The following is a 24451-nucleotide window of genomic DNA, read 5'->3' on the forward strand; positions in this document are numbered from 1 at the left end:
CCACATGGTCGTTGACATAGCACGTCTATATCACCAAGGTCTGTTGGCAGAATTGGCATTGCGTCTGACTACGAAGCTACTCGTTTGGGTAATCAGTACGACATCAGGAGATTCTGGGTTCGATCCCCAGGCAGACCTGTGGTAACTCTGTAATGAGTTAACCATTGCTTTTGTTCATTTTTTGATGTTCCTTTACTACCCATACACTGAGCCTGAATATAGTTCATAGTCCTGGTAACGTCCCTACCCGTCGCCCTAGCAAAAATTTCGAAGCTATTGAGTCGATAAGAAAAGTAGCCAAAAAAATATCGATTCCCCAGTACGATGTGAGGATGATGTGTGAGCAAAAGAGAAAACGTCGAACAGGTCAATCTGGGATTCGAACCCAGGTTACCGGAATTAAGTACCGTCTCAGAATCCGATGTGATAACCAACTACACTAATCGACCGGTGACTAAGGGCTTTCACGATCTTCTTGTTGACTATAAAATCTTCATGGGACGCCGTGTCGACATATCTGGGAGGCGAAGCTGTTGCGGTTCATGAACCAAGAGTATAGAACCTTATGGCTACCCAAGGACATTGGCCCTACGGAGGATATCGAAAAGTTACGCAAAGAACATATTCGACGGCTTCGCCTTTCACATGTGTCACCTTCAAGTGAATGATCGAACCCATGAGTTGAGACGCTGAACGTATCTGATTGATGTTACTGTCAAGGTAGTAGTATGCCATCTAGTCTAGTGGCGCAGATTTGGTCAAGCTTGTCGAGTTGTAAACGAACAATGTGATGAAGTGAGCTGCAAGGGAGGACGGGTATATTGGTATTATGCGAGCAAGATTGAAGCAGTTTTTAAGCAGCCGCCGCTGTCAAATTGGTTGCCGTCCTTCATCAAACCACTGTGGCAGATAGAACTTCATGTTCTCATACACCAGGAACGTAACCCACGTGGCCGGCATCACCCTTATGACGCCTGGAACGATGCCGCGATAGAAGCCCCTGATGCCCTCGTGCTGCCAAGTCCGTCTCACGACCCCTTGAATACCCCGGCCATAGTTTTCGTCCGCATTAAAGTTCTGCAGCCGACTGCGAATGACCTGGTACGGATATGTGACGGCACCAGCGACCAGCTTCGACGCGCTCGAAAGCACGAGTGTAGCCTCGTTGGTGAGCTTGAGCGGCCCCTGGGCTGCCTTGCCTTCACTTTCCAGTCGTACCCTGCGCCGCGCGAAGTAGATTCGCTTGGCCGAATCGTACACGGCAAATTGCACGGCACCATGGCTCACGCCGAACAAGCTGATTCCCAACCCTCGATAAAAGCCCCTCCAGCCTTCGGTCCTGTAGAGCTGCTTTGCTCCAGCCCACATACTCGGATACGCCCCCACGGCCCCGCGATCCGAAGACAACATCCGGACCTTGAGGACCCAGATGGGATTTGTCATGATCTGGACCCCAACGCCTGCCATTGCCGAGGCGGCAAAGTAGTCTGTTCCGGTCAGTCCATCATGTGGCGAGTCCTTGAGACCTAAAAGGGCCCGCTCAGCACGAGCCTTGAAGAAGAAGAACGAGGCCCAGCTCGACGCATTGCCCAGGAGATTAGGCGTCAGGCCACGGTAGAGCGCGCGCAGCGGCTTGGGCGTCTGCGTAAGGGTGCGGATGAGCGAGATGGTGGTCAAGCTCGCGGAGGTGGGCGCGCTGCTGCGGTGAAGCTGCATCCGCGTCTTGACGATGTCGAGCGGGTGAACTACAAGGGTCGCCACGGATCCCGCGGTCAGCCCGGAAATGGTCTCGACAAGGGCGGGTGAAAGGCCCGCATGGTTTTGTGTCATAGAGATCACTTGTAGGAGATGCTGTTACATAGCTGTATTGCTAAAAAGAGGCTCTTTCCAGGACAGCCCGTCAAGGTAATGGCGGTTGAGGGTATGATTGACGAGGAATTGATGTCTACGCTAGGTTAGTTGCCTTATCGCCGATAAGTGCATATTTCGTCATGGTATCCATCTCTTGATGCGTGTTTTCAGGACAGCTCGAATTGCACCGTGATAATTAACAGTGCGCTTCAAGTGAATATCATAACCAGGTCGTCATTCTGTGTTAGAGCGAGAGTTTTGAGTCAGGAAGTTTGCATGCTCCAGTAAGCCAAGGAAAGGGGTAAATCGTCACACTTGATCTTCACAGCGAACAATGTTGGCATGAGCTCCGTTGAGTGGTATCACATTTCATTACAGTGTATTGTACAGTTCGACTTTCGTCCTGCTTCATGAATCTCTCTGGGCAATGCAGCTTTCGTGTGCGGGTCAAATGACAGCCGGCTGCTCCCTGAACCTTCTCTATGATCGTGAAACCGTAGAACCAACGCCATCCTCCAATCCAATCCTGAGCGATGCGTATTATATGCTATTGTTACAACGTATGGCGTGCTTCGTCTGTGGGAGGCATTTAAGAGAGAGGCGACAGAAGGCGGATGATGGAGGGCTTAGGGACACTGCGAGTGTAACCGAGGTACAGAATCAGGGGCAGATATCCGTAGTGCATGGCGACTCTGGAGATGTCGATAAGCTTGCCAATGCGCTCCTGGGATTCGTGTTAGTTCATGACCTGAGGTGAGGCGCAGATGGCTGAACGGACCTTGGACTCCTCGGACAAAGCGAATGCGGCCATGGTGTCGGTAGTTCTGATGTTTACAGCTGAAGCGCGCGGCCTTGGATGGGTCAGTACCTGCTTTCGGTTGTCGCGACGATGCGCAATGACTCACAAATGTGCTGTCGGTTCTGCAGTATTGTCTATGAGATCGTGTCGGTGGGTTGAAATGTGGTTGTTGGTCGTCTATTTGCTCTGGGAAGGAGCTCGGTCGCCGTTACCAAAAAAATCAGCGATGCGGAAAGGCTCCGTCATCATCGGGGGAAGGCGCACAGACCATTTCCAGCAGGCTATCAAAGCTTCATGCTTCATGAAAGCTTCCAGCTCAAGCACGCCCAGATTCGCGACAACAACGGGAGAAGGGGGAAATAAAAAGACAGACAAGTGTCCTGGCATATTACCACGCGCGTACAGTTCTTTCTGAAGATTCAAGATGTCCGGCCAAAAACATTGGTGAGTGTTTCGCGGTCTACGCGTCCTCCAGACTAACTGGTAGCATCACATCGCTGACCATGTGCACGCGCAGGGAGCAAGACAAGGAAGCCACAGTCTATGTCGGCAATATCGACGAACGCGCAACCGATGCGCTCATCTGGGAGCTCATGGTCCAGGCTGGGCCCGTGGTCAATGTTCATCTACCAAAGGACCGCGTTACACAGTCGCATCAGGGGTTTGGCTTCGTCGAGTTCAACGGCGAGGTTGATGCCGATTACGCAGCCAAGATCATGAACGGCATCAGACTCTACGGCAAACCCCTACGCGTCAACAAAGCATCCGCCGACAAGCAGAAGCCCCTCGAGATAGGTGCAGAGCTCTTCATTGGAAACCTTGATCCCATGGTGGATGAGAAGATCCTTTACGATACCTTCAGTCGCTTTGGAACACTCACCGTCCCGCCTAAGGTTGCCCGAGACGATAACGCCTTGAGCAAGGGCTATGGCTTCGTGAGCTACAGCACCTTCGAAGCTAGTGACGATGCCATCAACAACATGAATGGCCAGTACCTCATGAACAAGGACGTCACTGTGCAGTATGCCTACAAGAAGGACGGCAAGGGCGAGAGACATGGCGACGAAGCGGAACGCATGTTGGCTGCCCAAGCTAAGAAACACAATGTCACTATTGAAACTCAACCGATGCCTCCCGCCTACCACCAACAGCCAGGCCAAGCTACTCCCACACCCGCCGTTGCGCCCCCTATTATGGCCACAGGCGGCTTCGATCCTGCCATGAACCCAGCTGTGCCCCCTGCCAGGCCTAGTGGTTTCGCACCACCCTCTGGCCATCGTCCTTCACCGGTGGGCTTTGGTGCCAATGGTCCTTCCATGCCGCCTATGGGAGCCCGCCCAAACAACCTTCCACCTCCCCCTTCTGGCTTGCCTGCACGACCACCTCCAGCAACAGGCGGATACGGTAGACCTGCTGACTTCCACCCCGGTATGCCAGGCTTGCCAGCCGGGTTTCCTGGACAAATGCCTCCTCCAGGGTTTGCACCACCCGGGAGCGGAGCACCGCCCGCACCGCCGGGATTCACTCCTAGTTACGGACGATGATCCATGTCCTAGAGCCATATCTATGAGCCATGTCCTAGAGCAGCCTCCTCAGTTAAATCATTGAGAGGCCACGGGGTCAAGAGTCATACCAATGACCCCATCTCGGACCTGGAAGTAGTCTGTTTCAAACACTGAACTACGGCCGAGGCGATAGACTTGCGAGACATGCCATGTTCCCTCGGTCAGCTTTGGAAGTGAAGCGACGTGAAGGATCCAATGAGGGTACGGTCCGGTCACACCGTGCCGGAGTTCTCGCCCAGAGTGCTGCAAGTGTCGGTCGGACCTGAACATAGCAGGACAATGGCAATCGGAACCGAAGCTGTGACGAATAAGGTTGATGCAGAATTGTGCAGGCTGGTTCGCAGGAAATCTTGATGCAAATCAATGCGGAGGCCAGTGAGGCTCTCAACGTTTCTCCCACTAGTTTGCCACCACCCGTTCAGGTCATAGGGCAAGGGGCTAATACCTAAGACAGCTATTTCATATTACCAATGGCGAGAGTGACTGATATCGATATAGGTGGACCAACGATGCCAAGCTATTGAAGGCTCGCGGATTTCCCGGAAACGAATTTTGCTTCGTTCCTGCATGGGACCAAGGACCACTCATCCAGATCAGCAGCGCAAGCTGCAAGTATACAGTATCAGTGAGTGGGTTGGTTGTCTCTATTGAGATGCATCATACGATTCTCCCCTAAATATACTCTGTGGTTGCATAATGTGCGACCCAAGCCTCAATGACTCGGTAAATTGTGTTCGACGTCGCTGTTTGGATTTCAGTGACTTTGTCTACAGCGAACATGCCTGTTTTCTAGTTTATTCCATGCATGAATAAGCAATAAAACTGAGATCTCCACACAGAACAAGATGCATTCCACGGACGTTGTCGAATAAGCAAAGCAAGTACTTGAGTTGTGCTGCCAACCCGGAACCACGGTTCCCATGATGGTCTTTACACTTTGTCCCCTGCGCGCAAATATTCATGAGCACTGCAATCGCCTGCCGGTCGTTGTCCCACAACATGGTGTATGGATAAGTGGCACTGCCGGAGGCCCCTGAGCCCCTATCATCATGGGAACTGCCATGACACCAACTGTAAAGATGACCCTTATTCCTTCTGTGCCGTCGTTGCGAGATTTCAGGGGATCTAGCCCGCGACGCATGCTTTGGTTTGTGCTACTCGAAACTGAACCTCATATCTAGGTTGACTTCATGCTGTCTTCGTATTGCCACTAAGCTGGTGTCGTCAATATCTCAGGTGTGCATGAGAGTATCGTGGTGAGCCAACCCTTGAGATCAATACACTTCATGTACGGTACTCTTGAGCTGGCGCAATTGAACATGCTGTAATTAGATTGTATGAAGTTGATTTGAAGAACACTCTCAAAGGGCTGCAGCCGACCTCGTTCATGCAAGGCTCTGCACGTTAACTCCCTGGGGGTTCTTCTACGATTGAGCTATAACAAGCTGTACGAGCTATGTTTCAGGGATCACATGGTGCGCTGTAGTAAGTCAGATGTCCACCTGTAAGGTACCTGTGATTGTAGCATCGTCCTATACGTACAAAATTATCCGGCTTCAGTACCCCCCAGTTCTCACTCTGTCCACACCGCCGGCAGCAACACTAGGCAGCGTCGCAGGAAAAAAGCTGCCGCATGCACAGTAAAACAGGGCCCCCGAAGAGCGGTATGCGCAACCTTGATCAGGAACTTATGAGGGAGCTATCATGATTATTACCGCCCTGCAGCTTGGGGGCCAGCGGTTGCGGCCGAGAGCTCGAGGCCCTGCAGGTCTGGCATGAGCAAACCCTGATAGCCAGTTCACGGCTTCGCACGATGCAACCGACAATCTAGATCTCAACTCGGAGGGGGGAAAGCTCAAGCGTTATGATCATGATCTCCATTTTTCTCTCCTAGTCTTGTAACTGTACTTCGACGAACTTTGTCTGGATCGTCCTCAGGAACGAGTATAACTAACGTCTAGGAAACAGAAACCACCCCTGCCCCCTTTCCACCAATCCCCACAATGTACGCCCTCAAAGGCGGGCGTGTAGATCTCTTTCTCTATCTCTCGTAAGATTCAGACAACAAATGGAAGACAAGCCACCTGCGTCTTCTTAGACAGCGGGAAGAACAGTGTGAGATATAATGATCCATCATAGAGCCTACTGTACACGCCATGGGGAAAAGGCGGGTTGCCCGCCTGGGACAGGCCAGAGGGGGAAAGAAATTCAACCGCTTCCCTTCCATACTCCTCCCGCACCCGGCTGCTGCCTCCGGTACGTCCGCCCTATGTATTGGGGGGGAGGGGGGGGTAACCGGCCGTGATGTATCTCATTATAAGTACAGTAAGTATGTCTGCGACTTCGTGGGGCCCCCGCTCGGCCACAGCTGTACAGTATGTAACATGGGTGGTATGTAAACTGCCGCCGGGGGGGGGGGGGGGGGGGGGGGGGGGCAAAGGCTAGGCTCCGTTCTCTGCTTGCTACGATCGATCTTAGGACCTTGTGGCACGTGAAATAAAACGAAATGACGTTTCCTGTACATGATCTGAGGCTAGGATTAATTTTTCCTTCTTCCGTAGGAGGCAAAATTTTCTCTCTCTGCTGAGCACTATCCTTCACTGCATAGACGAGAATTTTACGGAGCAAGGGGGGTTTGAAAAGAGGACGTGGACTTTTTTGACAGCGACACGGCCCGAGAGTGAATCGACTGTCTCGTAGGCTTTCTTCTCTCGGTAGCCTTGTACTGATTGGACCAAATGGATTTTGAACAGCGGGATAGAAAATTACAGAGACATGCATGCGTACATCATGCGTACATCACTCGAGACACAGTCGATGTAATACAACATGGTAGTTTTTACACAAGAAAATTCCCCGAATTGGGAACTCGTCGAGATAAGCGTTTTATGGTGTTACCTGTATGCTCGAACGGTAATGTTTTGCAATATTCTTTTCTGGCCCGTGTTTGTGCTTAACCTACCCGTCTGTCATGTATCTCTGCTGAGCAATCTGCACCACTTCATGCGAGGGGGAGCTCCAACCGGGGATGATGTTCTTCTCGATGAATCTTTAATTTTCACCCCGGAGAAAGACCCATGGTCACAAAGCTGCCAGATTCCGATGGGGATCTGATCTGATCCCGATCTCTAGCGGAAGAAATGCTGTTTAATAATCGGCATCTGAAAGAGGAGGCGTGTATCATATCTCACTTTTGGCTCTGCTTGGAGAGTTCTCCGGCCCCAGAATCCGTTGCTTTGGGCACGGCTTGCGAGGTTCCCTTCCTCGTTTCCCAGCCACGGGCGCATATGCTTCTGGGGCAAGAGTGTGCGTGCGTGCGTGCGTGTGTGTCTGTTCTGGCCCTGTGCTGGGTTGTGGCTGAAGGGAGAGAAGAGGGGGGCCGGCCGGGACAGGAATTATGATAGGTCACATTCTTTTTTCCCATTGAGCGTGAGGTTCGGCCGGCGCAAGATCTGCTCTATTCTCCTCCCTTAAGGTGTTACAGCAGGTCACGAACGCAAAATACCCGTCGAGTAACCCGCCTCCTTCGTCGACAACTGTGCCGTCTGGAGGAATTCTAAAGTTTGTCAATTCGTACAGATATAGTCAAAAAGTGAAGTCCAAGATATCACAATTGCTGTTGGTGGGCCACTTTATGCAGGCGACAAGCTAATCATTTGAGCGCAGGCGGGACCCGCGTTTTGTGAATTCATCGCATTGCCGGCAAATGAAATAAAATGAAATAAACCGAAATAAAGACCTACTCTATACATACTGTCTGCTAAGATTGCCGAGTATTACTCTTGCATAGCTGGGTTTTGGGTTAAGGTTGTGTCGCCATCCGGGAGCTTGTTCTATGATTGCATGCGGCGGGTTAGGTCCATGGCCACCCGGGTGAACTTTGGCTTGTAATTGTCAATCGCAACGCGGCTACCCGCATGTCTTGGAGTATGAATTTTCTCCAGGATGGCTTGAAATAGTTTGTGGTGGCTCGCAACGAGCAGGAGGGGTGCCTTTAGGTGGCTGGCAGAGGGAGAAGTTGATGAAAGCGCTTCGTCAATGACGATATAATGCCTGTCAGCTCATACTGGCATTAAAAGGGCGGTCGTCGGTGCATTGTCACTTGACGTTTCCGCATTCTCTTACGAGGCGACGCTGTTTAGCGAGAAACATGACGCCCCATGCTGACTTTGGTGGATCCAAGGATGCAGGAGTAGCTTCCCCGACCATAATCCATCCCTTATCTACGTGCTGAGACAGCTGTAATGGTCTTCTATCAATCAACTGGCCAATCGTCGTTCGTAGTGGGATGTTACTGGAGCGGCTCTTTGGACGGTTGCGACGCGTTGCAATTTGTCACGATTAGGGCGAGGTAACAATCAACCGGTCGATCGCTCACATTTTCTGCCAAGTAGGTAGACGTCAGGTGACCGTCAGCTCGTTCCTTGCATGCGCCTTATGCCAGATCCACGATAGTTCAGATCCGTCGCGGTAATTGATGCAGTGGAACGGGGATTTTTGACGTCTGCATGGCTCAAGAGTGAGGTCCGAAGTGGCTTTTGGCTTTTGGCTATCGTCTCCGCGCGTAAGAACTAGCACTTGCTGTACATTTAGACGTTGAGCCCCCGATGCACAACATCGGATTGCTACTCCGTCTCAGATGAGACTCAGATGAGAGCAGGTATTTCTCATAAAATTGGTATCATGAGGCCATCCACCACAATCCCCCTGATCACTAAATATATCATATATCTTCTTTGAAACATGGACCAATATTTTGCCAGGGGGCTCCCCACATTACCGCTTTTGCCGCAAGATGGACTCCATAGCATGGAAATGATTCAGAAAATTCTCAGCCGCAACCGCAGCTCCGATGCCTGGGTCGAAGACTCTGTAAAGTTGAAACCACTGATCAGGAGCCGTGCCAACAGAACTGACTGGCAGACTGGTAGCCAAATCAGTGTAATATTGCATAATCGCATAATTGCGGTGCTTGAAAGTGCTTCAAGCCATCTTGACCGCAATCTTGGATCTGGAAATGCTATGCACTTCCATTTTGACTTTGTTCCAGCCTTATGACATGTCAAATACCGGCGTGGTGAATGGGTCTTTGAGTTTGGCCGATGCTGGAAATGTTGTCACAAGGCCGGATTTTGAAATGTGATAGTCCGCCTGTTCGGGTTCGAATAGCGAGCAAAGCCCCAGCCCCATATTTTGATAATCATATTGCAATGGTTTTATTGGCGCATCTGGCATATCAATATCACGATGATGCCACGGCTGCACATGGATATTTCGATATATCTTTAGAAAACTGTCAAGATCTTTGTAGCTAGGCTATAGCGATCCATAGCATGCAATGCACCAAGAGCTATAGCGCTGTTCTACAGGAATTGAACAAAGAATGAATGCAGCACAGATATTACAACAAACGTACCTTGCAAGGCCGTCGCGAACTCCATAGACCCGCCGCATCCTCAAGAGATGGACCGCCGGAGTAGATCCCGCTGCTGGGATTGTTGAGACAAGGACAAGGAAGTCATGAAATTCACTGTGTCCAGCCGGCCGTACTTACCGACGCTGGTCAGCACGAACATAAGGGACCGCGTGGAGGCGATAGAAATGATACAGGTCATATTAGCAAGCACATACGCAGGAATGCGCTCCAGTATCAGGCAGATCTAGGTTTGAAAAGAATTGTATATGTGCAAATTATAGTTTCTAAGAGGTCAGTAGGCATCGGGGGCTGGTCCCCGTCGTGTAGGCATCCGGGGCTAAACTCGGATCCAATCGCAAGCGGGAGCTCGAGGTTGACAGGTGGCTTTTGAGGTCCGTCTCCTGGGATATAGCTTGAAACTTTGGACGAACCCTTGCAAAAATGACCGTGGATATGACCATTGTTCCGAGCAATGCTCAGAAACCGAAAGGCAAAGTGTGTTTGATTCGAGTGTGAAGTGCGAGAACAGTCATGATGACTTATTCATTCTCTCCACCAAAAATATCAAGTGACGTATAGGCAAGACCGAGGCACAGTGTTTGGTATTCTCTTCAATAGAGAGCGAAATAAACTTGGGAACTTGTATGGGGAGAATGTCTAGTTGGAGTTCAACCGTCCCTGTGCACTGACTGGCGTCCATGTTCAACGTCATCCCTTCGTACGAAAGACAAGGCGAATTTGGTTCGTCGGCCAGTCGAGCTCCGGTCGCTCAGCCGAGCTCTTGGAACCATGCGTCAACGTTGAAGCCTTTCTCTTTGATCCATTTAACCTAATTAGTATAGTGCCAGTGCTAAGACCCAGTGTGTGTTCGTTCGCCATCTGATAGTCCAGCATATCACAGCTTAGCAAGCTATCCTGCACGTGAGACCTGACGGATAACTAACGTGGAGTTGGCCTTCAACCTTGCACAGATATGATGCAGCCAGACAACGCGACATGCAAGATAATTCACAAATTATTCAAGCTGGTCACTTAGGCTAGATATATAAAGCCTCCAAGAAGTTCATATACAGCCACAGAGATGCAATCGTAACAGGAGGTTGCACCTATTGTAGCCCGACTTTCTTCCTGGCGGCTGGGGGGGAGAGGGGGGGAATAATTTTTTATTTATTTGTTCTCATATCGTACAAATATAGTCATCATGCTGATCTTGCAAGGAAACAACTTTCGGATAATGCTGAGCCCTGGTTCATTTCAAGGCGGAAATGGATTCGTTTCCAATCATAGGTGCGGTGCAAGGACTGTCGTAAATCTGATGGCACGCTGATCTCGAGAGAAGCCCTCTCTTCTAGAGCCAGAAAAGCAAATGAGGCGGTAAGATCGTTTAGAGGGCTGTGTGGGGAAGATCCCCGCTAGATCATAGGCCAGAATGCCTCCGGACTCAGTTCGTTCCCCCACGTTATTGTATCTGTTTGTCATGTTGCGGATATGGCCGCACTCGATAATCTAATTCCTACCTGTATCGCACACCGAGTTCCAGTTATTAGAGACTCGCTTCAACATTCCCAATTCCCACATGATAAGAGGGGTTACGCATGTAGCCCCTTGACATGCACTTTGACAAGATTGTCCAAAATGTCGCTACACGACAACCACGCTTGCTTCGCTTTTCACTATGTTTGTATTAGCAAGAGTATCAAAGTTGCGATAACGGGCGCATGGCAGCACAAGTTTACTAACCTAGACTAAGGTAGAACGAAGTGTATCGTTTTCACGTGTCCTAGCAGAGAGTAAGGGAGATAGAACTGTTCACCCTAGCCAGCTCAATTCCCTGATCGGCGTCACTATTGATTATAGGGAATGCAGCGTCTACGACATATTCAGAGCAGTGAAATTCTTGTCTGACTATGTCAAATAGTACCCGTACGAGTGCGATGATTGCTCTTCAGAGAGATCCACATTCTTGCTGCCCAAAAGTGTCCAGAGTCTAGAGTCCAGACCGACGCTGAGCCCCTGACCATTTCCCACGAACAGGCCCTGGTGCGGGAGCTTACCCATGCACACAATTAGGCCAGGGGATCATCCGCGGTAAACCAGTCTGCTGGATTCATAGTCAAGGCATTACCTGCCAGGGTCATTGCGGCTGACTATGGATTCTCTTGGAGCTATGATCACATCAGGCATCATAATCACCAATAGTTTTCGGGCTCAGCGAGAACAGACTAGACTATACTGGACTTTGGGGAATGAGCGAGATGGCATCTTTCTGGATTTGTACCAGGTAACTGGGACATTCAACTTTTAATGCCTCACCCCAGTACCAACGCCTTTGCGCAACTGCAGAAAATATGACTTGTCACAGTATCCTACATAACGGGGAAGCACATCCATCGATCTAGTGCGTCTGCTCACGATTAAATTTCGCCAAAAACCCAGATCGGCCTGGCAAGTTCTGAAGCTGTTGCAAGCATGCAACAGTCGTCGAACCCATCATCCTGGTTCAAAAAAGTGCTCATGTGACTAAAACGAAGCCGAGACCAACCCGGCATTTACGAAGATCATAATGGTGACACCTATTGATCTGGACATCTGGTCGCCGACCTCGATTTGCGTGTAACAGAAGTAGCCGGCGGCTTTCATAGTAACCATTTCTATGGGCCAAGCTGCTACGTAAAAAGTTGTATCACGACACGACTCCTTCCTCAAGGAACTTGCCAAACGTTCGTTCCACTCCCTCGGGATTACAGGGCGTGTTATCCGTGTGTTGCATCAGATACTTGAACTGCGTCGCATCGATGAGAGCAAGGGTCGTGGAACGGTTTCTTAAGACGATCCTTATATCCAAACCACCAGGTATATATGCATAGCCTAGGCACTTGCGCTAAAGAGTGGCTGTTCTCAGCCCTCGCACCCTCCTTCCCTCCTACCTTCCCTAGTGCACCCAGAGTGGCTGGAGATGAAGTTCCGGCATCGAGCTGAACGCGAAAAATAGGAACCCGGCGATCTGGTCAGATTGCCATTCAAGGTTTCTGGATGAACCCATACCTCTTACAATTGCAAAAGTAGATACTGTAGGTGTGAAAGTGGAAGACATCATTTTAACTATCAGTGACGCTACTGCTTTCGTGGAGTAGGGGCTATAGTGGGATCAAGTGCCGGAAGCGGTTTTCCAATCGCAACACCAGACCTATCACACCATATCATACATATATACCGCGTACATAAGTACATAACCTCTGTCGGTAACTAACGCAGTGCGCACTTAAGTATGTATAGCACTGCTCAGTGTTCATGGGTTTTAGTGCACCATTCTTGCAATGGCTCAACAAGCCCCCCACACTAAAAACATACACAACCAGTATCCAGCAGGTTTTAGTGCCAATGGGTGCTACTCCGTGTGTATGTCCTAGTCCCTCTAACGGCCACCTTTTGCACTCATTCACAGAGGTGGTTGAGACTACTGTACATAGGAATGCATTGTTTCTGAGTCGCCGCCCGTTGACTTGGCGTTTGACAAAACCAAGTCCAAATAACACAATTCCAGCCAAGTCATTTTCAAGAGCCGAAATAATCGATGAACTTCTTTCTGAACAAAAACTCTATTTGACAAGTAGATAGATCATTTCTATGGCGCATGTTTTTACGACCTCATCACTGTGATGACCATCCGCCAAATTTAGATATTCAAGATTTGACTGTTCCAAGTAGTTGACCTTGAACCATGATCCCAGCCACCGACGTATAAAATGCCCAAGTATATACCTCCACTGACTGTTCGCTTTTGCAAGACGATGGTATTCCCGGCGCAAGCACCCTTAGCAATTTCTGGAGCGTACTTTAGCCGTAGGCATGTATATCTGAGCGGGGCCACAATTTCGCCTACATCGTATGTACAATGATTCAAGGTCTTTGTACGTATGCCGAACCGCATAACCGTCTTCATCTCAAAGAGATATTCAACAAAGTCGCGACTATGCATACAGTTATGAACCATAACCTCCCTGCTGCGCTTTAATGATGTGGTTCGTGTTCTGAACATCTTCCGCATCGAGGTACCACGATTCAAGCCACCTTTGTTGGTAAGGCGGCATTGGGTTCAAGGTCAGGTGGACAAAAAGCCACCGTACAGCATGATTTAAGATGCTCTAGGAAGTAACCCACTTGGCAGGCCTCATCGATCTTATTTGGATCACGAATTACTCTTCGATCTACAGGTTCGAATAGCACGGCTCCCACATCGACGGGTGCGGTATCTGACCCCCGGCTAGCGCGAGCCAAGACACCCTTGACACGGAACCGAAGGAAAATAAAATAAATACAGCTGTGATCAACGAGCTAACCCGGTGTGAGTATATACCATGGCTCTTGACTGGGTATCCATGTCTTAAACATTCCGTCCGGTCGCTTTTATGCCACACAAGCCATTCTCTGCCACCCACCTCGCTCAAGTATGCTATTGTCAAATTGGTCATCTCTTGGTACGTATACGTCTAGGGCCCTTGTTTCGATCCCTGTGTCTCTCCCGCATGGAGACCAACTAGACGAACCTATGCTCTCTCCTTGGGGCAAGATAGCGAGCGGGTCTGGACTCCCAGTTCATGCTTGGGTACCCGGACGTAACTCATATGCGAGTGTCTTTCTTTCCTAATCAAGTCAAGATGAGTAAGTGTTCTCGCATTTCGTTTTTTGCTATGCATGTCAAACTGTGACAGTGGGTTCCATCAGCAAACTGACGAAACGAACGAGATGATGAAAGTAAGTTACATTGCACACGCTGACGGGACCTGTACGGGTACATTCCGGTCTGCCACTAGTAACCTCTGCCGTATTGGCCTTAGTTGTCTTGACCTGTCACCCCAGCGTGGTGTTGTTCAAGCCTCACTCGAAAATCTTTCCCCTGCCCAAGAAGGTACGTACCCCCCCCCCCCCGGTCGTAAATGAGTAAGATATGGCAAAGCTCCTTGACAAGCCTATGCTTCAGACATTCTCGGAAGTATCTTGCCAAGGCAAGTACAATGTACTCATGGGTGCATACTACTATTCTCTACGATCTCCGGGATTGGGCCCAATTGGTTCCCTGAAGCTGAACCGATCCTCACTACTTGTCGGCCAGAGTGTACATATTCTCCCTCTCCCCCAAAGTTGCTTCCTTCTGACGATTCACTCGGGCTATCAACTTACAGATCTAGCTATTGTCTAGTGTTGATTCTAAGAACTCTCCTTTCCTTTTTTACGAACCGGTGGTATTTTGTTTTTACTGTTATACTCTACTACCTCTATCTTCAAGAAACCATCTCTCATCGCAACAGCCGCCTCTGGAAAACAAATACGGCTCATCGACAAACCAGCACACATTTTGTGATCCAATAGTGCTGATTCTGATCAACTCACCCGTGTGGACGACAATGGCTCGTATGCAACCGCCCACCTGGGACCGCTGGTCCGGGCACTATCAACAGAACACCCAATACTCGACCATGGATGCATCTGCTATGATGCCTTATGATCCGAGGACAACGACGGCTCCGATGCAGACGCATCCCCATGGACCGCAGTATGCCATTGGAACCACTTATGCTATGGCCTCTGTGCCAAGTATGGCTCCAGTATCTGGGATGCCGCCACACAGCAATTTTGGCGTAAATCAATATACTCCCACATCACCATCATCAATGGTCATGTCATACCGCTCGTATGCGGATGAGCGATCTTCTATAAACGAGCCCTCACACGGTGTGCATTATCATGCTCGAGAGGTGCCGCCAATGTACAGGCAAGAGCAAGGTTCCAGTCCCCAAATAAAGAGCGATCCTATGCCATCAGGCCAGTTGCCTTTGCCACCAGTCCCCAAGCTTAGGACACCGGCAGAGGCAGCTGCCCCTAAGCCTACCCCTTTCATTGGAGAGACGCCTATCGATGAGATGATGCGCAAAATCCAAGCACAAAATGACGAGGACGAAGAGGAAGAGGAAGAGGAAGAGGACGAAGAAGAGGAGGACGAGGAGGACGAGGGGCTCATCTCCCCAAAGGCTTACCAATCACCACCATGCAGCAATGCATCGGGGTCAAGATCTTCGAGTCCCCGCTCTACACGCAGCAAGCGCCGCAACAGTAAAACCCACCACAAGGAGAAGCGCAGGTGTACATGGGAGGGTTGTAAGCGGACTTTCACCCAGGGCACGCACATGAGAATACACATGCGTAGCCACACTGGCGAGAAGCCCTATACATGCGGCTGGAAAGATTGCCATTGGACCTTTTCTCAGCACGGAAACTTGAAGGCGAGTTCCAGTACTCTACCCAGGCTCTTTTGTAATGCTAATCAGAAAACTAGACCCACTATCGTCGACACACAGGCGAGAAGCCTTACGCCTGTGACCAATGCTCCAAGACCTTTGCACAAAAGGGCAACTTGAGAGCACACCAGTCAGTTCACGATCCAACGAAGCGGTTCCACTGTTTGATTGAGGGCTGCCATAAGCCATTCACTCAGAGAGGAAACTTGAAGGTTTGTTACTAGTTTCCACCGTGTAGCCATAGGCAATTCCGCTAACCCAATATACAGAACCACCAAAACAAGTTTCACAAGGAATCCGTCGCCAAGTACACAGCATTGTTCGCTCAGAAGGCTTACACTGAGCTCAGCGAGGAAGACCAGAAGATCTTCCTTCATTTCAAGGAGATCTATGCCAAGATGAACCAAGGCATCAAAGGTCGCGGTGTTGGCCGATCCATCCAGAAGAAGTCGGCCAATAACAGCCAAACTTTCCAGGAGATGTCTAACTACTCGATGCAGCAGAGAACACCTCCTATGGAGCACTCGCTGCCACTTCATCAATTCTCTCAATTGTCCGTTCACAACCCGTCCAATTTGCCTCAACATGGCCTGCCTCCTCAAGCACAAACGTGGCAGGGCTACTCTATCCCACGTGATGGCGGCTACCAGCCGATACATACTGCTCGGCCGCAGTATGAGATGTACGAGATGGAGCACGAACCCATTTCCAGCAATGCGTCCAGTGCCGGAACTCTCAACACACCGACGGCCTCGATATACGAAGAGGAACACAACCGTGGTCTGGCATTCCGCGATCGGTACTAGGTTACGTTCGAGGACATGATACACATGAGGATGAACTTTATGATTACGCGGCAAGCTGTATGACGCTACGTGATATTCCTTCCGTGAGGAGATGCGACGGACACACACCAGCGAGCGCCAGAAATCCAACAAACGCATCGATTATAATGAGCTTTTCACAAGTAGACATGGGGCGGTCTACTTAATTTCTTTACACATTCCCTCGATTTCTTCTGTATACGAAAACCCCAAACGAAAAACAAAATCGAAAAAAAATTCATAGGATAAATGCAACATGATGGGATCGAATTCATTAGGAGGTGGCACTTTGTCTTTTCGAATCAAAAGTTACGATACACCGGTGTGTTCAAGAACCGCCAATCACTTTCCGGCGGCACCATTGAAAAGCACTACACTGTCCACCGGACAAGGGCGGCAAATCTCTGCATTTTACACTGGAGCGTCAAGAACCGGCGGCATAGAAACTCTTGGGCGGCAAAATTTGCCTGAGAGACGAAACGGGAATAGAGGTGTGCGGCTGGTCTGTTTTTTTCTTCTTCTTTTTCCGGGAAAGGCTGTCTGAACAAATTCTTTTTGGTCTCATTGCTCCATTTTTCTTTGTCTACATTCATGCCTCTAATGTCTCTCTACCTATCCTATCTTGTCATTGTTTGGTCCTCTAGCAGGACCGGTCAGCGTTGTGCTTTTCTTCTGATTTTTACTCGCGGGATCTCAACGTGCGCATGTATCTACTCTTGTTTTTTTGGTGTGTTTTTGCCTCATTCACTGCGAATGGAGGAATAGGAGGTATAGCTACTGCCGGCGTGCTACGTCGGTCGCGTTTTTGGGGCACGACCCGGCGCGTTGCAGCATGCAAGGCATCTATCGGGCTTGAAGTCCATGTAGATGGACGCAAATGGTAATTGTTATCCAAGGATACGCGTCTGGAGGACAAATTTAGGTGGCCATGTCTGGGCATCATTGGGGCAAGGTGGCACTCCTCAAACATCGTCATTCTGGCGGTCAACAACTTATTGTTATTATTTGGAGCTACCCCGACGCGTCAGGGTTATCAGACCTTTTGTTTCGTCAGGAAAACTTGGAAGGGGGCGCATTGGGCGCGACAGCGTGGTCAAGCATTGGCCGGTCACCTGAACTGCACATGCGAGAGGCTTTCTGCAACATTTACAGGGAACAGCCTTGGAAGTAATTACTTACATATTGCGTATAGCTACCTACCTAGCAATCATAACGAGCACTGCAACATGTGCCTTGACTTAAATTCTCGCTTCTGCTCAATAACCCTTGCTTGCATCCGGGGTCTGCTTTATCAGTGACAAGCGGTCACATATGTCTGGGATCTTGTCATATTAGATATCATATTAAGGCAGAGTGAGGCCCAGGTAATAGCCGCACGGTAATGGGGGATCGGGAACCTCATAGATCGGGTATGATCTGTCTATGAGGTGGGGGAACTAGGGTGTCGTCGGGGGGTGTGGGCTGCATAATCCCCCCAGCACGTCAATATCCCGGACAAGTCCACCAGGTCGGTCGCTGGGTAAACGACAGTCACAGCCCCTCATTTCGTGTGACCTAATTTCATACCCCGGAGCGGAATAAATTCTCCCTGTGGATAACATGGTCCAGGAGTTGTTGGCATATTCAATAAGGGTTCCCTTCCGCGACCCCTGACTATCGCAGGTCCCTTCACAGCACTTCCTAAACTTTAAACAAACCTTGTCCTGATTCCGCAGGTACCTGAAAACAGGCGAACTGTTCGTACTACATCGAGTCAGATAATAATAGATGGGGGGAAAAAGAAGAAAAAAACACAAGCGGGTGTATATACGGACGAACGACATGCGGGTTCGGGACTAGCTTTCATGGCAGCTAAGGTTAGTAGTATAATATGATTGTGGGGACAGATTTTGGCAGCGACTACAAGTACAGTAGACTGACTAGGTTAAGCATTAGGAACAGTTTAGCCGAGCATCCGACAGCCGGGAAATTCCAGCGTCTGGTCTGGCGCTTTCAACCTTATCACGCAGCGGCTCGGTACGCTGATCTAATGCAAGTGATACATCGCAAGCCATCTCTAAGAAGCCTGTACAGCCAAAAAAAACCAAAACCTTATTATACAGCCTGACAGCAACCAGTCCAGATTCGCTCGCTTGATCTCGCCCTAACGCATGTGTCGTCCTATGTAGCATAGTTGGCACGTACTATGCAATCCACCGAGGACCTCGCAGCGAGTTACGGAGTAGTGCCCGGGTGCGAATTCCTAGTGGTGTGGCCTCACCCCTACTAGTCACAACCCACGCAGATTGTCAGAACTCATTTTGCTGTTGGTATCTGCAAGTGTTTCGCAAAATGTTGCTTTTCACTTGCCTTCAAAATGAACCAGCTTCTCGGTCCGCTACTGGTCTCGAACGGTGCTAGGGGGCCAAATGCCGCTGTGCCGAAAAGTGGTGGTCCTCCAGCCTATGCAAGATGTCGTGTTAGAGACACAACAAGCGGACTATCATAATATGTACCTAGGCTATGACGGCCGCGGAGATTTTTTTCCACGTTTGAACTCGAATAGCATAAGGCTCACGTCGCTACCGGTTTTCTTTCACCGCCACTGCAGGATACCAAATTGAGGCGTTTAGGAGGGTCTCATGTAAGTTCTTATTGGCCCAAGTGTGCGAGCATAACTGCAGCATCTACATACAGTAGGTACAAGTCCCCTCCATGCTTCACCGCCCACATCCCTTCCACTGTGTTCGTTCCCGCTAGGCGTCTGTCATTACAGTACGTGCATAGTCTGTGCGAAAAGACAACTGCGGGATGCCGCCGCCAGCGAAATGTTCGGTTCTTGATCTAAGCTGCAACCGTTACATAGTCTCATCAATAGCCGAAGTATGCAAGCATTAACGCTCGTTGAATGGCGTCAGACTTCTAGCTGCCGTTCAGCCAGTCCAGCGGAGACGGGTCAAAAGGGGTGAGACGGGATCCAGGGATGACATTAAGTTAAGCGCACTGTCTGCCATAACGGCGCTCAGAACGAGGTTGACAGATGATTGAGGATGTTTCAAATGCGGCCGTCACTAGCTGGCAAGCCCCAATGGCTGGCCCAGTCCTGACTGAGATGTCTCATTAACCAATCCGTTGCCGCCGGCATTAGTCCTCTGAAGCTGCACCTGCATTGAGAATACCATTCGACTATGTGGTTGGCGGTTGATTTCACTCCCTGGAACTAACCCCCATGCAGCGTGGATACGAAGAGAATGTTGTCACCGTTCTGGATCTCATAAGACTCCTCGCCCTCGAGCTCCCAGTCTGCATCGTTGATCAAGACAAGGATACCTGGGCGGCTGGCAAATCGCAGCGTTAGCTTTTGCTCTTGACCAGCAGGCGTGGTCGACACTTAAACTGAAAGCCATAAGGTCGAAACAACCAAGAAAACGCCATCATGTCAAAGCCGAAGGCTAAAAGACCCTTGCTGCAACGGGCGAAGTTCTGATGAGACTTACAGGTGCTCGTCTAGGACGAAGAGTTCCTTGCGGCTGTCCTTCATCGTATTCTGGCATAGGTAGTCGATGAGAAAAGCAACGTCGGCAGGCTTGTCATCCTTGCTAACGGCCGGAATGCACAGCGAGTGGCGACGCTTGTCCGAAAACAGCATTTCCAAACCACCTCTGCAAAAATATCAGTCAGGAGAATGCGGTTGACATATAGTATCAGCTATGCTGGGATTAGAGTTCGCCGTGGCCTCCAGACACGGTGTCATGGGATGATCCAGTTGGGCACTTACGAGAACTCGACCACGAGCGAAATCTTGGGCTGCTCACTAGGAGCGACCACGTTCTGCGCCGTTTGTGTTGCTGTGTCCATGATAGCCACGAGGTGAGGCAGCCACGCGTAATGAAGGTCCAACTGGTCAGGCACTATGCGTGATGGATGGTATGGGAAAAAGCTTGAAAGGGCTGCATTTGATGTGACTTTGACAGGCCCTTAGCAGGCTTAGCTGTGGTACTGGCCCGTGCACAAGCCGCTAGGCGTACTTATGCAATATGCAAATCCCCTGAGCAAAAAGCACCTCCCTAGATCTCTATCAAAGCTTCCAGGCATTCGGATTTCGATCCAGAAGGTAAAAAGAAATAGTGTTTATGACGGACTATACAAGCATGTTGACATTGATCGTTTGACAGGGATCCAAGGTTTACGGAACGCGTCCCGTCATTTCCCCAGTCCAGGATTAGAAACTAATAAACCCCCCATGGTTCATCAGTATGCTGCGAGCAAGGTGTTCTTTCGATGCTTCGTCGGTATGCAGCTCTTGCTGCACTTGTTATTAAGAGCTGCAACATGTTCGCAGAAATTTCAAACCGCATAGTCCGCATGTACGCCTTCCATGGTTGGAGACCAGGCCCGCGAGGTTGATCTATCAATCCAGGTAATTTTGACCCCGAAAATTAGAATTCAAAGGTACTGACTCTGACCCCTGTCAGAATTCAACGATGTTTGGCAACAGAGTATCATCATTTGTCAATGACAATCTATGCACCTTAATAGCAGCATTGGATGCCGTGGTAGAGCCAGCCCTTGGTGTATGCACCCCACGACACGAGATTAGGATGCGTTTTATGTCAGTGAGTATGCAGAGTTGACCGCCGGACGTTTAATCTTGATGACGTTTGTGGCAGGTCGATCCCAGGGGTTCGCGTATCATCCGGTGATTACGAAGGTGCGAATGGTGTACCAGGCATCATGGTTCGTACCGGTATGCCTGGCGACATGTCGTCTCGCCACGATGGGGTGCGTCATCTGAACTCCCTGGACTAACTCGGTACAAATCGGAGTACTTCATTCAAAAGCAGGAATCAGAATCGGACTGTCACGGATATGTCAATACACACGACTTATCACCAATAGTACGAAAATCAGAATGCACACGACGAGCTTTGATTTTGGGCATGAGAATCTGGCAGTACAGAAAGAGAGCTCTGCAAAGCGACTGGCCATGCAAATGAAGGAAACCCGGCAACCCTCCCTCCGAGCCTGCAGGCTTTCCTCGTAAGGTGAACATATATCATGCTATTTCGGTCTACTGATGCCTTATCAGACTGAAGAGGCAATATCTACATTTCATTGCCAAACCTTATTATAGGAAAGTAACAGAATTTTCAAATGCTTCTAAAGTCATCCGCACAGTAATGCAATCAATGCCCGATCATGCTGTGTGATGTTTGAATCTTGACTGTATTCATGGTTCCGGTAACCCCTGTCGCTGTGATTGTTGCCCGACGTGTCTTTGAGCATGCATCGAGCTGTTCAATATTTTTGCCAGATAATTATGGGAATGAAATTTTACTGGTAAATCCATATTTTCAGGCTCAGTGTCCTGACATAGCTCCGAGACAAGAACTTAGGACCAATGATAGTAACAAAATGTATCATGACTGCTCTCGCCCTTCGGTATTACCTGCTCGTAGTCATGCTGAATTAGGTGTACGGAGTTGGCTGATCAAGCACCTGAAGCCCTTATAAAGTTTTTATAATGTACACTACATGAAGATGTAACCGGATATTGAAGCTTTCGACCGTGATAGCATACTTGCTAGATCTTATAGAGGTGCTTCAGTAGTCTTTCCGGTGAGACTAATCACGTAGTCAGCTATCCATGCTGATGATTTAGCAATAAGAACAACACCTCACATGAGGACAAGGGATTTAATTAATACTGTTGCTTTGAAAGTTGTCTAGCATAGACATTGAAGTCACTTTCACTACTATGTTTGTTGCTCTGATCAGTGACTCTAATGAATGTTCTAGCATGTACCTACGAGAGAAAATTTAAAGAACGTGTTTATGACCTACACCGTGAATACCGAACTATGCTACCTGTTCAAAAGATTGAATAAGCCGATCAGCTCCCATACGAAACAACTCCGTATCATTCTCCAGTCAAGCCAGGCTCTGTGTCCATCATATGATGAATTTACTGACATCCAGCTACACCAAATTGGTCATTTCGAGATGAGCTCTGCGTTTTTATCAAGCAGTTTTACTCCTGGAATGCCTCAGACTTGCTCCGAGGCAAGCTCTCGTTTCGCATACTCGGCGGCAACTTCACTCTTCTGTTCAGCCTCGGGCGCCGGGTCACGCTTGTAACTGGTGTACGGGGCGTATGTGCCGTACTTGCCGCTGTAAGAGGAAAGTGTATGTTAGCCTGTTATATGATGGAGCAATATATAAGGAAAATATGCTTACTAGTTGCCGTATCCGTTACGCTTATCCTCCTCAGCAGCAACGTCCCTCTTTTCCTTAGCTTCGTCGCGCTTGTAGCTGGTATACGGGGCGTATGCGCCGTATGCGCCGTACTTGCCGCTGTAGTGGGAAGATATACGTTAGCCTCTGATATGATCGAACTATATGGAATTCAAGCTCACTAGTTGCCGTATCCGTTACGCTTATCCTCCTCAGCAGCAGCGTCTCGCTTTTCTTTAGCTTCGTCCCGCTTGTAGCTGGTGTATGGTGCATAGGCACCGTACTTGCCTGTTTGACGTTCAGTCGTTAGCATATCTATATGAGGTGACCAGACCCAGACATCGGAGTATTATCTCTTGTAATTGAACCAGAGAGAGAAACTGTTGGCGACGTTGGTGTATCGGTCCAGGAGTTATACCATAATTGCCATAATTGCCATAACCACTGCGCTTCTCCTCCTCAGTAGCTACTCTTCTCTTCTCTTCAGCTACGTCACGTTTGTACGTGGTGTATGGGGCGTACTACAACGGCAACTTGTCAGATTATTTAAGCACGCTGTCTCATGATTGTACTTACTGCCTCATATTTCCCGTAGTTACCATAGCCATCACGCGCAGTGAGGTCCTCGGTCCCGTCGTTAGTTACAGGAGCCGCCGACACCAAGGCGGTCGCGGCCAGAGATAGGAGTACAGAAACCTTCATGTTAAGAAAAGATAGAAATATGATAGAATGAAAATTGACTGACGTCCAAGATGATCGGAGAGGTGCTGTTGCTCTATGGGAAGTGAATATGATGGGATGAGAAATCTACCTCCTTTCTCTTTAGAGAAGATACTGGTCTTTATTAACCCCCTTCGATCATTTCGTGGGACTGTTAAAGATTTTACTTATACCATTGGATATATATAAGCCATCTTACCCATCTTCGGGTGACCTTAGTGCCTTACTCACCTTGCGCAAAGGATTTAGGGTATCTCGGAATCGTCGGGCTTGACTAGCAATGCGCGATGAGGCTGGGTGATGGTTCATAGCACGCCCAAGGTGTTCACAATATGATATTTACTACCTTGAGGCATCCGCTTGGACTTCTTTGATGATACACTAAAATTCCACCAAATATCCTCATTCGTTATCACACTATTACGAGGCAAGCTAAGACAAGTGCTTATCACGATCAACGTTTCTAATTCAGCCGATGGCAAAGAGGTGATCATGCCGTAAATCGCTCAGCTTTGCCAGCTGCAGCCATCCAAGGGGTTGCCAGTTGCGGCATCTCAAGATCATATATAGCGTTTTGAAGTAACGTCACTTCACAAACTCCAATTATAGTTACATACCACAATTAAACCCATCGCCTCGACCTAACTAAGGTTATTTGGCAGCACCATGCTAATTATAGCCTTCGATTCCGATTTGTGAACGTTATATACCACGATCTGTAGAGATGCGTTCGTCGGGACGGCGAGCTAGGTATTGCGGCACAGACG

The 24451-nt window shown here is 49.3% G+C and overlaps 5 protein-coding genes and 2 non-coding genes across 7 annotated transcripts; 3 read left to right on the top strand and 4 right to left on the bottom strand.

The window, feature by feature from the left end:
• Window positions 1-37: 37 nt before the first annotated feature.
• On the top strand, window positions 38-138 carry BKA67DRAFT_t122. The gene has a single exon. It is a non-coding gene; the product is annotated as a tRNA-Arg (tRNA).
• A 226-nt stretch (window positions 139-364) lies between these two features.
• Window positions 365-449, bottom strand: BKA67DRAFT_t126. Its single transcript has one exon. It is a non-coding gene; the product is annotated as a tRNA-Gln (tRNA).
• A 421-nt stretch (window positions 450-870) lies between these two features.
• Window positions 871-2584, bottom strand: BKA67DRAFT_521310 (mitochondrial carrier domain-containing protein; the record flags this gene model as incomplete). The annotated part of the gene is made up of 3 exons (XM_046098267.1): window positions 871-1838; window positions 2026-2027; window positions 2457-2584. Coding segments are annotated over 3 exons (1098 nt in total), but the record flags the coding sequence as incomplete, so codon positions are not given.
• A 376-nt stretch (window positions 2585-2960) lies between these two features.
• BKA67DRAFT_349969 (uncharacterized protein) lies at window positions 2961-4302 on the top strand. The gene is made up of 2 exons (XM_046096354.1): window positions 2961-3094; window positions 3168-4302. The coding sequence occupies exons 1-2, from the start codon at window positions 3075-3077 to the stop codon at window positions 4192-4194; spliced, it is 1047 nt and encodes a 348-aa protein (XP_045956471.1). The 5' UTR covers window positions 2961-3074; the 3' UTR covers window positions 4195-4302.
• Window positions 4303-14475: 10173 nt separating this feature from the next.
• On the top strand, window positions 14476-16870 carry BKA67DRAFT_350056 (uncharacterized protein). The gene is made up of 4 exons (XM_046096355.1): window positions 14476-14747; window positions 14821-15912; window positions 15966-16139; window positions 16197-16870. Exons 1-4 carry the CDS (start codon window positions 14580-14582, stop codon window positions 16731-16733), a joined length of 1971 nt encoding a protein of 656 aa, XP_045956472.1. The 5' UTR covers window positions 14476-14579; the 3' UTR covers window positions 16734-16870.
• A 3080-nt stretch (window positions 16871-19950) lies between these two features.
• Window positions 19951-20588, bottom strand: BKA67DRAFT_660959 (ubiquitin-related modifier 1; the record flags this gene model as incomplete). The annotated part of the gene is made up of 3 exons (XM_046107728.1): window positions 19951-20068; window positions 20228-20392; window positions 20509-20588. The coding sequence occupies 3 exons, from the start codon at window positions 20586-20588 to the stop codon at window positions 19951-19953; spliced, it is 363 nt and encodes a 120-aa protein (XP_045956473.1).
• Window positions 20589-22697: 2109 nt separating this feature from the next.
• Window positions 22698-23827, bottom strand: BKA67DRAFT_350222 (uncharacterized protein). Its single transcript, XM_046096356.1, has 4 exons — window positions 23541-23827; window positions 23383-23485; window positions 23147-23189; window positions 22698-22901 (listed from the first exon to the last, which is right to left on the bottom strand). The coding sequence occupies exons 1-4, from the start codon at window positions 23664-23666 to the stop codon at window positions 22778-22780; spliced, it is 396 nt and encodes a 131-aa protein (XP_045956474.1). The 5' UTR covers window positions 23667-23827; the 3' UTR covers window positions 22698-22777.
• Window positions 23828-24451: the final 624 nt, after the last annotated feature.

Source organism: Truncatella angustata (genome assembly GCF_020726525.1).
Source record: "Truncatella angustata strain MPI-SDFR-AT-0073 chromosome Unknown BKA67scaffold_6, whole genome shotgun sequence".
NCBI classification, from domain to species: domain Eukaryota; kingdom Fungi; phylum Ascomycota; class Sordariomycetes; order Amphisphaeriales; family Sporocadaceae; genus Truncatella; species Truncatella angustata.